The sequence below is a fragment of the Bos mutus genome, chromosome 5 (assembly GCF_027580195.1).
Source record: "Bos mutus isolate GX-2022 chromosome 5, NWIPB_WYAK_1.1, whole genome shotgun sequence".
NCBI lineage: Eukaryota > Metazoa > Chordata > Mammalia > Artiodactyla > Bovidae > Bos > Bos mutus.
In genome coordinates, this window is record NC_091621.1 from 42,778,117 (window position 1) to 42,793,994 (window position 15,878).

Sequence of the window (15,878 nt, forward strand, 5' to 3'; positions counted from 1 at the left end):
AATTCTGCATAACTGCCATTTGCCCTTATAACGTTTGTGGTGAAAAGACAGTCACCCTACTATGCTGTGAGAAGGTGGCCTCTAAGGTTCCTTTGCATTTTCTCTCTGCAAGATTAAGAAGCCCCTAAAATGAGCAACTTTTTTCAACTTCCTCTCATCAGTGCTACTACAGGACCCAAATCCTCTATCTTGGGAATTGTCTGAAATGGATGACGACAACAGAATAAAACCCTGGGATGGGAACTGAGGAAGGGTGAAAGTTTAACTAAAGTGACTGACCGAGTTAGGCAGGGAAGGAAGTGAAGCCAGGAAAGGGACCAACAATCATGGCCTGGGTATTCCAGTTTGGCCAAAGAGCCAGGTCAGTGGGAATAAGAAAGCAGAATAGGCGGGACAGGAGGCTCTAATCAGAAAGTAGGTTTTCCAAACACATATTTCAGAGACAGATTCTGGGTGATGAGAAGGTTGGGACTAGCTACGGGGGCATGGGAGACAATGAATGAGCAGACTGAAGACATGGAAGAGTAAGAAATGATGAGTCCACAGGAATTTCCTGGCGGTCCAGTGGCTGGGACTCAGTGCATTCACTGCTATGGCATGCGTTCAATCCCTGGTCAGGGAACTAAGACCCCTCAAGCCACATGGTGTATTATTAATAAATAAGTAAATAAATAAGAAATGAAGAAATGACGAGTCCATACTATCAGACAGGTCATTTATGTGGGTCGGTGATTCTACACTGGGGGCATTAATGGCCCCAGTGGACATTTGGAAATGTGTGGGGATCTTATTGGGATTTTCCCCTCCCCACTTTTTTTGTCTGTCACCATATCATGGGGAACTACTACCATTTGGAGGAAGGCAAGATGATGAGCATCCTGTACAAGGAACATCTGCCTCATCCAAAATGTTGAGAAATACTGAAGAGAAAATGAAGTGGGAAGCTAGGGTCCCCCTTGAAGGCAAGGAGCTTGGCACACCACTGCCATGATGGGGAGGATAAGGATACTATGGTTAAATGTAAGCTCAAAGCACAGGTTTTGAACTTCAGAACAAGGCAGGGAAAAAAAAAAAAAACAATGGATGGGAAACAGTAGCTGAGAAATAGCACCCCTGACTCCTGGTCCCAGAAAATTTCAGTGTAGCATGCACAAAAAAAACCAGGCATGACTCAGACAGAATGCATGTCAAGGGAAAACCAAGTTCAGTGAAAGAGAAGTGGGGCTGGGGAGGGTGAAAAGGGCAAGAATGTGGAGAAGTTTCTCTGCAGAGCAGAGAGTTTCCAAGTCCCATTAATCATATCTCAACACTGTCTCAAAACCTCCCCTTCCTTTCCACTCCTCCTGCCCCCCACCCTCAATAACTTTCACGTGGGTTCTCAAGAGTCTCAGAACTTGTCTCCATGCTATCAGTCTGTCACCTTTCCAATATACCTTTTACATTGTTGCCAGAGCATCTTTCTAAATACAAGCCTAATCATTGTTTCTGCTGCTTATCTAACTAAATCCCAAACTCAGCATGGTACTCAAGGCCTTCGATCATCTGGCGCTAACTGAACTGTGCCAATCCCTTCTCCCTTCTGTATTTCTTCATGCTCGACTGCTTGCTTTCCTATTTCCTTTTCCTATTTCCTTGTTCAATCTTTACTTGAACAAATAACCCTTATTTGTTCTGCTTTATGTTCAAGTTCACAAGTCCATCTCTTCCACGACCAGTGCTTCTTAAACTTCCCTGAAGTTAAAAATCACTAGACTACGTTTGTTAAAAACACAAATTCTTGGGGCCCATCACAGATACATCGAATCCGAATTTTTAAGGGAGGAGTTGAGAAGCCATATCGGATGGCTTAAAATATGTCCCCCCAAATCTCTGACATTTCTCCCACCAAAAGGTAGAGTCAAATTCCCCTCCCTCTAAATATGAGCCAGCCTTAATGACTCAGTCCTAATGAAGAGAATGTGGTAAGAGTGATACTGTATAAATTCTGAGGGTGGGTCATAAAAGACCACATAACCATTACCCTGACTCCCTTCCTTCTTTGTTCCCTCCTTCCTTCCCTCTCTGGATGCTTGCCCTTGAAACCCAGACAAGCAAGCCAAGCAGCCACATGGAAAAGCCACGTGCGGCTATTCTGATCATGGCCCCAGCTGAGAGCCCAGATGACTGCCAGCATCCACCACCTGACTTACGAGTAAGCCTTTAGATGACTATGGCCCCAGTTCTGAGACACCGAGGATGGGGAAAGCAACAAAGGCAAGCACTGCCCTAATTGGAGACTCACAGCAAAATAAATGCTATTATTATTTTAAGACACTAAATTTTGGAGACTTTTTTTCTATGCAGCAATAGATAATTGGAACACCGTATTATTAACAAGTATCTCACATGAGTCTTAAAATGAAGGAAGTTTGAGGACTTCTGCTGTTGCTGCTGCTAAGTTGCTTCAGTTGTGTCCGACTCTGTGCGACCCCATAGACGGCAGCCCACCAGGCTCCCCCATCCCTGGGATTCTCCAGGCAAGAACACTGGAGTGGGTTGCCATTTCCTTCTCCAGTGCATGAAAGTGAAAAGTGAAAGTGAAGTTGCTCAGTCGTGTCCGACTCTCAGCGACCCCATGGACTGCCACCTACTAGGCTCCTCTGTCCATGGGATTTTCTAGGCAAGAGTACTGGAGTGGGATGCCATTGCCTTCTCCTAAGGACTTCTACTAATATAAATTATACTAAACTATACTGTTACATTCCTTGAGGCCAGAAGTTAAGTCTTAATAGTTTTTCAGATCTGGATCCTTTTTCTGCAATATCTTTATTGGTTTTCTTTTCTTTTTGATAAGAATATAAGTTTGACATAAATTTACAGCAATATAAAATGCATAACTTAGAAGGGGAAAGGGCTGTGCACTCTCCTCCCATCTCTGCCCCACCTTAAGCGATATCCTCGGTGAACAGGTCAGAAGGGCAGTGTTTTCCACAGAGCAGGTGGTTGATGGATTTGTCATTGAAGAAAGAGTGACAGTGGCAGATTACAGAAACTTCCTACTGGTATTTAGCTGTACTCTAGATATAGCTCCCTGAAGAAGGAAATGGCAACCCACTCCAGTACTTTTGCCTGGAGAATCCCATGGATGGAGAAGCCTGGTAGGCTGCAGTCCATGGGGTCGCACAGAGTCGGACACGACTGAAGCGACTTAGCAGCAGCAGCAGCAGATATAGCTCCCACAATCACTTTCTTTAAATCTTTCCCATCTTCCTTCTTTTAAATGTATCTCCTATAAAGTAATAAATTCTACTTAGTGAAGTAAATGTACCGTCTTCCCTAAGCTCTATGGCATCTCTAGTTGAGTGAAGTTAACGTGCTTACCATCTCACTAACTTATACCATTCCCTCAACATTTGCTGAGTGCTTAGTATGTTCTAATTGTCATGCTACACACTAGGAATATAAAATACGCAGGAAAGGGGCCCTCATATCAAAAAAACCCATAGTCCAGAGCAGGGGTCAACAAACGTTTCCTTAAAGTGCCAGATTAGACTTTGAGGGCCATATGGTCTCTGCTTTAACTCTGCTGTTGTGGCACAAAACCTGCCACAGACAATACACAAAAAGACATGGCTGTATTACAATAAACCTTTATTTACTAAAATAGGGAGCCTATAAGTAGTAAACCTTTATTTACTAAAATAGACTGCAGTCTGCCTACAGAGTTTACACTGGTCAACAGAACCTTATGCAATGGTGAAATGTTTCTGCAATATCCAGTGTGGTAGCCACCAGCTACACATAGCCATTGGACGATTGAAATGTGGCTAGTGCAGCTGATGAACTGAATTTTAACTATAATTTAATTTTACTTAATTGAAATTAATTCAAATGAATATAATTTAATTAGATTTATTTTAATTAATTTAAATCTAAATAGCCTTATATGTAGTGGCTACCTTATTAGACAACGTAGGCATAGAGTGCACCTAACACTCCCTTCAACTAAAAACCTGCCTCAAAACTTATCTCATGAAAACCCCCAAACAAAAAAAAAAAAAACCCCTCACCTCAACCAGAAAGCCTTCCTGACGGCTTCTATCCATGGTGATCACATACTGTCTCTTATCCTATATCTAGTCCTTACTCCCATTCATTTTGGACTTGCTAACATTGTGATTAATAACTATGTGTTTCATAATTCTCTCCTGTGTTTAAATCTCTTTCTTTCCCAAACTGAACGAAAATTCGAGTACAGAGAATGTATCTCCTGATTATTATCATCTTCCTTTGTCACAGAGTCTTGTGTGGTACTCAAAATCCAGAAGGTGCTCTAGAAAGTCATTAGACACATGCCCTTCCTTTAGTGATCTCCCTGACAGGTGGTGATGTTTGCTCAAGACAGATGGTCCTTTTGGGCCAGGATCAGCACTTACTTGGAGAATATTTCTACAATGGCCGATGAGTTGTTCTTGTTGACAAGGGAAAGTTCTTTGGCTGTAACCCTCAACGATAGAGAAGCCCATTGCCGTCTGTTAAATGGAGTTGGTTCCATCTTGTCTACAGATAATGAAGTACCTATGTGATAAAGAAAGTCAGAATATTAGACACAGAAGAGAGTTCTCCAGCACCCAATGACTGGCAACAGTGTGGTGTAAGTGAGAGCAGAGAGCCCTGGAGCAGCAGATTGTATTCCTCTACCGGTTCTCTCAAAAACTGTAACCTAGATCAGATGATTGAATTGGGGTTGTAGTTTCCTGTAAAATGAGAAGGTTAGATCAGGTGATCTCTAAGGTCCCTTTCAGTTTGCATCATTTTATGATTGACCCCACTGTGCAGACATCGATTGGCTTTTCCCTGAACTTAAGTCTGTTCCAAAGTCACATTTGGAGTGAAATGTTCCACTCTTCTGAGTTACACCCCAGGGGAAGTACAACTGGCATCTCTGCAGAGTCAGGTCCAAATTAGGTTCTACCTACATCCAGGTTTCTTTTGGCTGCCTTTTTTCCCCAAGCTCTGTAGCACTGACCACTTGGTACTAGGGAAAAAGCTACAGATACAGCACTGAATAGTATAAAGAACGCAGGCTTAAAGGCAAGATAGACTTCAAATGAAATAATAATTCTGTAACCTTAAACAAATTATATAATATTTTCAGTTTTAGTTACCTCACTGAAAAATGAGAATACTTACCCCTTTGTAGGGTTTTTGATGTGAATATATTTTAAATACTAGGCATATTATAGTATCAAGAACATTTAAGTATAATATATTAGTAGTGGCCTCAAGTAAAAAAATACCATGAAGTCATACTCTTGACATCACCTAGACTGGATTGTTTGGTTTTGCTCTAGTAATTATCAAAGGAGTCCCAACCTTTGTCCAAAAGAGATGAGATTAGAAATGAGTCAATAGTTTCCTTATTTGAAGAGTGAACAATACAGATGAAAGTACTCCTTGCAGCTCTTTTGACAACCACGGAAGGTAACTGATCTGGTAGAATGCATGGTTCATCGGGTACTACTTCCAACAGCCTTGACAACCGCAGAGCACAGTGTGCATAACCAAGCAACGTGGGCCTCCATTTCACACTAAAAGTTCTGTGATGCAAAGTAAGTGATAGCAGCCCCAAAGGACCACACTACTTTTCCACAGGTAGTCCCTGTTCTCCCCACTAAAGCCTTGTCTGAAAACAATGCTAGTTTTGTTGTTTTTGTTTATTTGTTTGTTTCAATTCCCATGCTGGAGGGCAACATAGAACCCTCCTATGGTAAGGAGCTCTGGTATCAGAGACACATGCGTTTAAATGGGAGTGTTGGCCCCATCACTTAAAGCTGTGTGTCCTTCCCTAAAAGTTAGACTTCTTATCCATAACAATAGTATTTATCCCATAGTTCCTTTTTAGAAAAGTATTTATCTTTATCTATTTAGTTGGCTGCACCAGGTCTTGGCAGTGGCACACAGGATCTTTTAGCTGTGGCATGCAAACTCTTAGCTGCGGCACGTGGGTCTAGTTCCCTGACCAGGGATTGAACCTGGGACCCCGGCCTTGCGAGCATAGAGTCTCAGCCAACGGACCACCAGGGAAGTCTCACTTCATAGTATCTTTTTTTTCCCCATAGTATCTTCATGAGGAATAAATAAGATAAAGAGAAAAAGACCCTGACATAGAATAAGTAAGCAATAAATTTAGTTTTTTTTGTATTACCTCTTCTCCCTGGATAAAATAATCTTAATTCTATACATGTTCTCTGAAATAATCCTACATGTATCAAATAATCTTGATATATGATATTCACTTAACTGCTTTTCAGTCTGTAACTGACATACCTACCAGACATTGTCAGTCCTTTCTCTAACAAGAAAAAGACACAGCTGTGTATTCAGCTAAACATAATTATGTAAAACCACAATAATGACCCTTTAAAACACATCCAGGAAACACTGGCAAACGCTTTAAGACATTATTTGGTATAATTATGCTTCCCGAGTGTAACTACCCATATAAATGATATCAATTCTAAAGGGATCAATTCTGAATTAAAAAAATACAAAAGATTATGTTCTCATATTTGTTCATGATAAAAGGAAAAGCATTAATTATTTGAGGGACTTAGTGTGAAAAAGTAAAAGGATTTTAATTCCCAAGTCTAATTCTGTGGTTTTGATTGGTCTCAGCCAGAAAGCCAAGTCAGAACAACTACCTTGGTATAATGCTAGGATAAGCACACTTTACACAGGGAATGAGGTGGCTCACACCCTGACCACATCTTCATAGAAGTATGCTATTACTTCCTAGCAATGTTATTAGCACCCTGTGAACATACAAAGGTGATAACCAGTACATAATTTTTGATAAACTCTGGTACCAGGTTGTGTGCATGCTAAGTCGCTTCAGTCGTGTTTGACTCTCTGCAGTCCCATGGACTGTAGCCCACTGGGCTCTTCTGTCCATGGGATTCTCCAGGAAGGGATACTGGAGTGGGTTGCCATGCCCTTCTCCAGGGGATCTTCCTGACCCAGGGCTCAAACCCGAGTCTCTTATGTCTCCTGCATTGGCAGGCGGGTTCTTTATCACTAGTGCCACCTGGGAAAGCCCTCTGGTGCCAGGTTGCTGAGTAACTACTCCCTACAAGGTCCTGCCCAAATAATGTATGCAATCTAACAAGATTGCTAATGCACACAAATAATTGTAGCACAAGACAGAACGTGGTTAGAGGCAATGCATGGTCTAGGAGTACAGGACCTGATTTTCTGGCATGGTGGGAGAGAAGGGAAGACTTGATAGTTACAGAACTGGCAGAATTTTATCAAGTGAGGGCAGAAGGAGGACAGTGCCTTTCAGATAGGAGGGATACTGTTACACCACTAGGGAAGTGAAACAGCAAAAGATACTTTAATGGAGTTAGACTCTAGTTGCAAAAGAAGTTGAAGATAAAGTAGGGAAAGACAGAATGAGGATGGACTGGGAAGAGCCTTGAAAACCATGCTAATGAGAATTCCCTGATGGTCCAGTGGTTAGGACTTGATGCTTTCACTGCTGTGGGCCTGGGTTTAATCCCTGGTTGAGGAACTAAGATCCCGAAAGCCAAGGGGCGAGGTCAAAACAATAACAAGAACAACAAAAAAGAAAACCATAGGGCTTCCCTGGTGGCTCAGATGGTAAAAAAGAAAACCATGCTAAGGAATTTGGGTCATAATCCTGGTGGAAAGAACTAGCCTGTGGGTGAGCAGAGGTGAGGTCTAGTTGTAATGTGTCACTCCCTAGCACATGAGTGACCTTTATGGCAAATGGAAAAAATAATTTCCCTGAGCTTCAATATCCACACATGTAAAAAAAAAAGAGTTCTATAAGTGGATTACCCAGTCTCAATGGCTGGATACTAGGAGTTTCTGAAAAAGCAAGTAACATAATAAGAGCCATGTTTTAAAAGCTGATTCTGCAGCAGTGTGTAAACTGGTAAGAGAGGAAAAGACTGGAATCTTAATCACTGGTCAAGAAGATCCTAAAATTGTCGAAGTGAAAGGTAATCAAGGTTTAAATTAGCATAGATGGGAATGGAAAAGTGGGAAGAAAGAATTCAGAGTTCTTAGAATAAAACGGGCTTAGGGTGAGAAGGAATCAAAGGTGGCATCATCAAAGTTGAACAATTAGAAGGTTGCTGATGCCATTAAGATAGAGTAAATAGAGGAAGAAGAGGGGGAGTAAGGAGTTTCGCTTTACACATGTTGAGATCTACACGTCAGCAGAAAAATCCTAGTGATACACAAGAGGAAGCTAAAAGGTTAAAAATCAGTCTCTTAGAAAGGAAATGAACATTTTAATTTTTTCTTTTCTTTTTTCTCTGGCCACGCCAGGCAGCATGCAGGATCATAGTTGCTTGACTAGGGGCTGAACCCTGGCTCCTAAAGTGGAAGCAGGGAGTCTTAACCACTGGACCACCAAGGAAGTCCCAAAATAAGCATTTTAAAACATCTATTTATGCACAGCACACATCTCAACCCTCACAACCAATTTAAAAGATTGGTTTTATTATCTTACATTTATGATGAAGAAACTGAAGTTCAGAGGTATTAAATAATGTTACAATGATCACTTAGCTATAAAGTAGCAGAGCTGGGATTCAAATTCATATTCTATTTGACTCCAAAGTTAATTTTCTTTCCACCACATGTACTAGTAATGATTAAGACCATCACTTTTAGCCTAAGTCGAAAATGGGCAACAAAATCTCGGAACCCACCTAGCTGAAAACCCACACAAATTATCTTTCAGTAAGAGTGTCTTACTGAAAGACATGAGAATCAGACATGAGAATCATTCTTCCAGAGAAACTTAAAGTTACCTTGGGCCTGCCTGAAATACTCTCCCATTGTGAATATCTCGGCTTTCTGGACTTGCATTAAATCTGTGATACCTCCCCCAACTCACTCTGTCTCAGATGAGAGTCCCATTCTCGAACTTTAGGACAATGTCCTTAATCCTAGAAATTCTGTTAAGGGTGAAAAGAGCACGAACAACACCTAAAACAAAAACAAAACAACCCCATGGACCCACTGAATTCTCCAGGCCAGAATACTGGAGTGGGTAGCCTTTCCCTTCTCCAGGGGATCTTCCCAGGCCAGGGACTGAACCCAGGTCTCCCACATTGCAGGCGGATTCTTTACCAGCTGAGCCACAAGGGGAGCCCAAACAAAACAAAAACCCTTTTCCAAACGGACAAGGCATTCATTTGGGGCTACAATATTGTTGATTATTTTTTCCAGTGGCCCAGTGAACTTTAAAATCTAATCCATTGCATTGTCATATACAAATAACAACAGCAGCTATACTTATCCAGCACTTACTAACTCTAATTATTACAACTCTGGAGACAGACAATTTCCATTAAACAAACAAAACAAAACAAAACCCAATTGCGGTTTATTAAGGTTGGCGAAATTGCCTAAGGTCAGACATTTAACACAGGACCGAGGCAGAATTCAGCATTCAGACTCCAAAACCCAAGTTTCACCTGTGAAGGAAAAACTGCTGGACTGGTGGAAATTTGGGCAGGAATTAAAGGAAACGGATATAACAAAAATAACTCTTAAGATTTCTAGCCTGAGACTGGGGCAGTGGCACAGCGAAAAATAATGGGGTACGTAGAAAGGGGAACTATTTGCTAAGAGGAAGATGCCTACAGTTTTAGATACATATGGCAGATTTTTATATCAAGAGAGAAGCTCAGAAATCAAGTAATCAAATCCCCCTTTTTACAGTAAGGTAATTAAGCCAAATAAATACCCAATAACTTTCCCGAACTCACCATCTAGTCAATATGAGAGCCAGAGCTATTCTCAGTTCAAAGTTCTTTTATCACACCTCGTAACTTGAAGTGGAACAGCTAAACCCCTATAGGTGAGCTGTAGCCTGGATATAAAGATCTCTAACAAAGGTCCTTGAAAATCAAGGGTTGGGTAATGACTCACAGGGAAATTTGGCCCCAGGTATCTGCTTCCTCAAGAGATTGCTTAGGGTGAGGTCTACAGCCGCTTGGGAAACCAACTCTAATAAATTCACTTTCCCTAACCAAGCGAATTGTCTCCCAGAAACAAAACTGACAAAAGCAAAAGAGTTGCCCCTAATAAAATCTTGTTCTTAAAAACCCAATCTTGGGACTTCCCTGGTGGTCCAGTGGTTAAGACGCCACCTTCCACTGGAGTGGGTGAGGGTTCCATCCAGGTTGGGAAACTAAGATCCCGCATGTCACATAGCGCAGCCAAAAAAAAAGTAAATAAATAAAATCACTTCATAAAACAACAACAACAAAAAAAGCAGGACAGCTCAAAAAAAAAAAAAAATCAATTTCTTGCTACTTTTTCTTGCTCCTGAGATGGCTGTTTGTGCAAGGGGCATAGTTGGTTGAATAGAAAATACAGAACAAAGTACAAACTCAATTGTTTTAAGAAAAATGTTCTTTAGAAATAGATTATAGACTTAAAGAAAAAAAAATCTAAAAAACTTCAATGTGCACATATAGCTGATTTACTTCTATGTATAGCAGAAATGAATACAACTTTGGAAAGCCATTATACTCCAACAAAAAAAGAGTGAAAAATTAAAAAAATTTCAAGGTGCAAAGGGAAATTTTAAACAAAAGCAACATGAAATGTGTTTCCACACCACATTTCTTTATAATATAAACTGCATTTGTTTCTAAGGGTGTATTTTTATACAAAAAATAATGACTAAATTCACACCCCTGAAAAAAAAAATTGGAAGTTAATAGCTATTTTAACCTTTTATTTTGAAATAATTTTAGATTTATAGAGTTGCAAAGAAAAGTTTCCATACACTTTTCATTATCTTACATTAGGTTTATCTTACATTACAACAGTACAATTATCAAAATTAAGAAATTAACATTGGTAGAATACCACCAAATTAACTATAAACTTTATTCAAATTTTACCAGTTTTTCATTAATGTATTTTTTCTATTCTAGGACCCTACACTGCAGTTATTTGCCATGCCTCTTTAAGTCGCCCTAAATCTCTGATAGTTCCTCTGTTTTTCCTTGCCTTTCATGGCCTTAACACTTTGAAGAATACTGGCAGATATTATGTAGACTGTCCCTAATTTGAGTTTCCTGGTTTCTCCAATAAGAAGAACCAGGGTTCTCTGGAGAAGTGGTTGATTCCAGAACTGCAGCAGGACAAATCCAAGATAAACCTAGACAGGGAACTATACTCAATATCTAATAATAATCTCTAAGGGAAAAGAATCTGAAAAAGAATACATATATCTAACCGAATCACTTTGCTGTACACCTGAAACATAACAGTGTAAAGCAACTATACTTCTATTTAAAGAGAGAGAGAGACAGAGACAGAGAGATAAAAACAAGATAAGCCTGGAACATCTCTCAATGTTCAAAAAAAGTTTGCTTTAAAAAAAAAAATGTTTTCTCGGATTAGATTGAGGTCATAGAATTTGGGGAAGAATACTACAAAGCTGATAAGCCTCCTCAGTGCATGGTATTAGAGGGTACACTATGTTGATGTCTGTCTTATTACTGATGATGTTTACCTTGATCACTTGGTTAAGGTGGTATCTGCTAGGTTTCTCCAATGTAAAGTGGCGATATTCTTCTGTTTATAATTCATAAATATTTGGGGAGACATACCTTAATCCTATTTTTCCTTACTTTTACTCACTAATTTTAGCATTTACAGGGGATCTTGGCTCCAGGAATGATTATGGTGGTGTTCTAATGCTGATTTTTTGTTGCCCTCTTTCCTTCTATATTTATTAATTGGAGGAATTCTTCTATAAGGAAGAATTGTCCTATCTCCCTCATTTATTTAGTCAGTCATTTATTTATACTAGTATTAGACTCATGGATATTTATTTTATTCTCTGGGTTATGATATTCCTGGATTATTTTATTTGTTGCATAGATTGTTCTACTTTAGTCATTTGGAACTCTTTCAGCTTGGTTCTGGTGTCCTTTCAAGATGCCACCAATTTTTTTTTTAAGCACTTTTAAGCTCTATAAGATGTTCCAGGTTCATCGAGTGTTTGCCCTGCCCCAGCTCTGGAATCAGCCACTTCTCCAAGGAACCCTGGTTCCTGTTATTGGAGAAACCAAGATCTGGGCAGTAGGTGTACTCAGTGCTACTCAGACATCACTGCTTCTGGGATCTCAGGGGACAGAACCAGGAAATCCATGTGTGAATATTAACTCATGTATATATACACACATCTATATTTCTATATTTATTTCTCTATATACCTATGTATATGTGTGTATATATATATTAGTCAGTTAAGTCACACAGTCGTGTCCAACTCTTTGTGACCCCATGGACTGCAGCACATCAGGCTTCCCTGTCTATCACCAACTCCTGGAGCTTGCTCAAACTCATGTCCTTTAAGTTGGTGATGTCATCCAACCATCTCATCCTCTGTCATCCCCTTCTCCTCCTGCCTTCAATCTTGCCCAGCATCAGGGTCTTTTCCAATGAGTCAGTTCTTCACATCAGGTGGCCAAAGTATTAGAGTTTCAGCATCAGTCCTTCCAATATTCAGGATTGATTTCCTTCAGGATTGACTGGTTTGATCTCCTTGAAGTCCAAAGGACTCTCAAGAGTCTTCTCCAACACCACAGTTCAAAAGCATCATTTCTTTAGCACTCAGCTTTCTTTATGGTCCAACTCTTACATTCATACATGACTACTAGAAAAACCAGGGCTTTGACTAGACAGACCTTTGTTGGCAGAGTAATGTCTCCGCTTTTTAATACACTGCCTAGGTTTGTCATAGCTTTCCTTCCAAGGAGCAAGCATCTTTTAATTTCACGGCTGCAGTAACCATCTGCAATGATTTTGGAGCCCAAAAGAATAAAGTCTCTCACTATTTCCATTGTTTTCCCACCTATTTGCCATGAAGTGATGGGACCAGATGCCATGATCTTCGTTTTCTGAATGTTGAGTTTTAAAGCAGCTTTTTCACTCTCCTCTTTCACTTTCATCAAGAGGTTCTTTAGTTCCTCTTTGCTTTCTGCCATAAGGGTGGTGTCATCTGCATATCCAAGATTATTGATATTTCTCCCGGCAGTCTTGATTCCAGCTTGTGCTTCATCCAGCCTTTGATGAAGCCTTCATTCATCATTTAGCATAATATACTCTGCATAGAAGTTAAATAAGCAGGGTGACAATATACAGCCTTGACATATTCCTTTCCCAATTTGGAACCAGTCTGTTGTTCCATGTCCGGTCCTAACTCTTGCTTCTTGACCTGCATACTTGCATACCTTCACCTGCTTCTTGACCTTGATTTCTCAGGAGGCAGGTAAGGTGATCTGGTATTCCCATCTCTTTAAGAATTTTCCACAGTTTGGTGTGATCCACACAGCCAAAAGCTTTGGCATAGTCAATAAAGCAGAAGTAGATGGTTTTCTGGAATTCTCTTGCTTTTTCTATGATCCAACAGATGTTGGCAATTTGATCTCTGGTTCTTCTGCCTTTTCGAAATCCACCTTGAACATCTGGAAGTTCTCGGTTCATATACTGTTGAAGCCTAGCTTGGAGAATTTTGAGCATCACTTCGGTAGTGTGTGAGATGAGTGCAATTGTGTGGTAGTCCAAACATTCCTTAGCATATATACTTATATATGTTTATAAATATATACACATATATTTAAACTACAAATTCATAGTGGTACTTCTGAATCCAATCTAGCATCACAAAATTTATTCTAGTATTCCCTTTTATTACTTGTACCTTCTTTCTCTGATGGTGAGAAGCCTAATTTCATAGAATTTGGAAAAAGATATAGAATCTTCAAAATTGTGCCACTGCCAGTTTCTACTCCCTGATAAACCATATATTTTTTTTCTATCCACTTGGCATGTTATCCCTTCCTTCCTCCCTCAATCTGTTCATCTTTCAAGACTCGAGTGAATAGTCTGCCTCCTCAGAGAAGCCTTTCCTGAACTGCCCTAGCCTTATTCCTCATCAGTATAGGACACTTCCTCTGCCTTTTAATAATTTTATAAATCATACTTGGTAGAAAGATTGTTGAAGTGAGAGGGCAGATTTTACTTTGCCTGTTGCCCTCCTAGTATCTAGTATTGCTTTTTAAATAGAAGGAACTCTATAAATATATCTTGAATTGCATGAAGGCTTAAATTTTACCCAAACACTACCTGTACAAAAAAAAAAAAATCATCTATTACATAGCCCAGGCTTCCCAGATGGCTCAGTGTTAAAGAATCTGCCCGCCAAGCAGGAGATGAAGGTTTGATCCCTGGGTCGGGAAGATCCCCTGGAGAAGGAAATGGCAACCCACTCCAGTATTCTTGCCTGGAAAATCCCATGGCCAGAGGAGCCTGGTGGGCTATAGTCCATAGGGTCACAGAGTTGGGCATGACTTAGTGATTAAACAACATTATATAACCCTAAGGCTAGTTGTTGAGAAGGTAAATACTATTTTTCAGTAATTTTAGCTTATTCAAACTCTGATAAAAACTCAAATGATAGGAAATAATAGAACTACTGCTGCTGCTAAGTCGGTTCAGTCGTATCCGACTCTGTGCGACCCCATAGATGGCAGCCCAACAGGTTCCTCTGTCCCTGGGATTCTCCAGGCAAGAACACTGGAGTGGGTTGCCATTTCCTTCTCCAATGCATGAAAGTGAAAAGTGAAAGTGAAGTCACTCAATCGTGTCTGACTCTTAGTGACCCCATGGACTGTAGCCTACCAGGCTTCTCCGTCCATGGGATTTTCCAGGCATAACTTCAAATACTACACATAGAAGTTTCACTACTCTATTATTCAGCAACATGGTGACTGACAAGTCTGTAGCACATTAGAATAATCATTGTTATTGTTCTTGAAAGAGCTTCAGCCAGGTCTCTGTAGAAACATGTATCCTAGACAATAGGGAAATTGTAAGAATGACCAAACTCCCAGAGATCAGCAAGAATGTAGATATTTACAACAGGACAGAGTCACTTCAGTAACATTTGATTCTTTTATATCCTTTATAAGAATATTTTGTTCTTAAAAACACTAAGATCCAGGGGGAAGAGTAATGAAAAAAGATAACTGAGAAGCAACTTTACTGCTAGAAACTGCTCACCAAAGAATCAGAGCAACCTTCACTAGGCACTTACAAATATTCACCCTAAGCAATTCACATGTTACCATTCCAGAGATAAAAGAAGAAAGCACCCTCAGATATAATCTCTTCTCTGACCTGGGTTTCCTTAGGAGAAAAACAAATGTCACAACAGTGACTCCTCTATCTTCCCTAGAGTCTAACTTTACCTCCACCTCTGACTTTGCCCTAAAAACATGCTCATATTTTTGGGGTGTGTGTGTGTGCGCTCACATGTGTGCCTGCATGATTATGTGGATATGTCTGAAACCTGCATATATGGATAGGGCTTCCCAGGTGGGGCTAGTGGTAAAGAATTTGCCTGCCAATGCAGGAGATGTGGGTTCAATCCCTGGGTCAGGAAGATCCCCTGGAGAAGGAAATGGCAACCCACTCCAGTATTCTTGCCTGGAAAATTCCATGGACAGAAGAACCTGATGGGCTACAGTCCATGGGGTCACAAAGAGTCAGACATGACAGAGCACGTACACACACACACACACACACACACGGATTGAAAAAATAATCCTTTTTTCTCTTAAGCCCTATTCCCCCTCAAATGGCCACCTCACCTTGCTCCCACCTTAAAAGCCAAACCTTAGTCTCCGCTTCTTCATCTTCCATTTATCCCTCTGACTGCTTGGGTGTGGCTTCCACTCCCAACATCCTGCTGAAATAATTCTCCTGAAGATCTTTTACTATCACATCCAAGGACCATGTCTCAGTTTTCATCATTCTCTATTGTCATTTGA

At 40.3% G+C, this 15,878-nt stretch overlaps 1 protein-coding gene across 2 annotated transcripts in view; it reads right to left on the bottom strand.

Annotated features, from left to right (window-relative positions):
* The window catches only part of LIMA1 (LIM domain and actin binding 1), a 92,025-nt gene that overhangs the window by 54,816 nt on the left and 21,331 nt on the right, over window positions 1-15,878 (bottom strand). For both annotated transcript variants that reach the window (XM_005892022.3, XM_005892021.3), the window contains exon 2: window positions 4,416-4,557. In XM_005892022.3, the coding sequence (XP_005892084.1) occupies window positions 4,416-4,534 (119 nt within the window). In that variant the 5' untranslated portion in view covers window positions 4,535-4,557. The remainder of the gene's footprint in view (window positions 1-4,415; window positions 4,558-15,878) is intronic.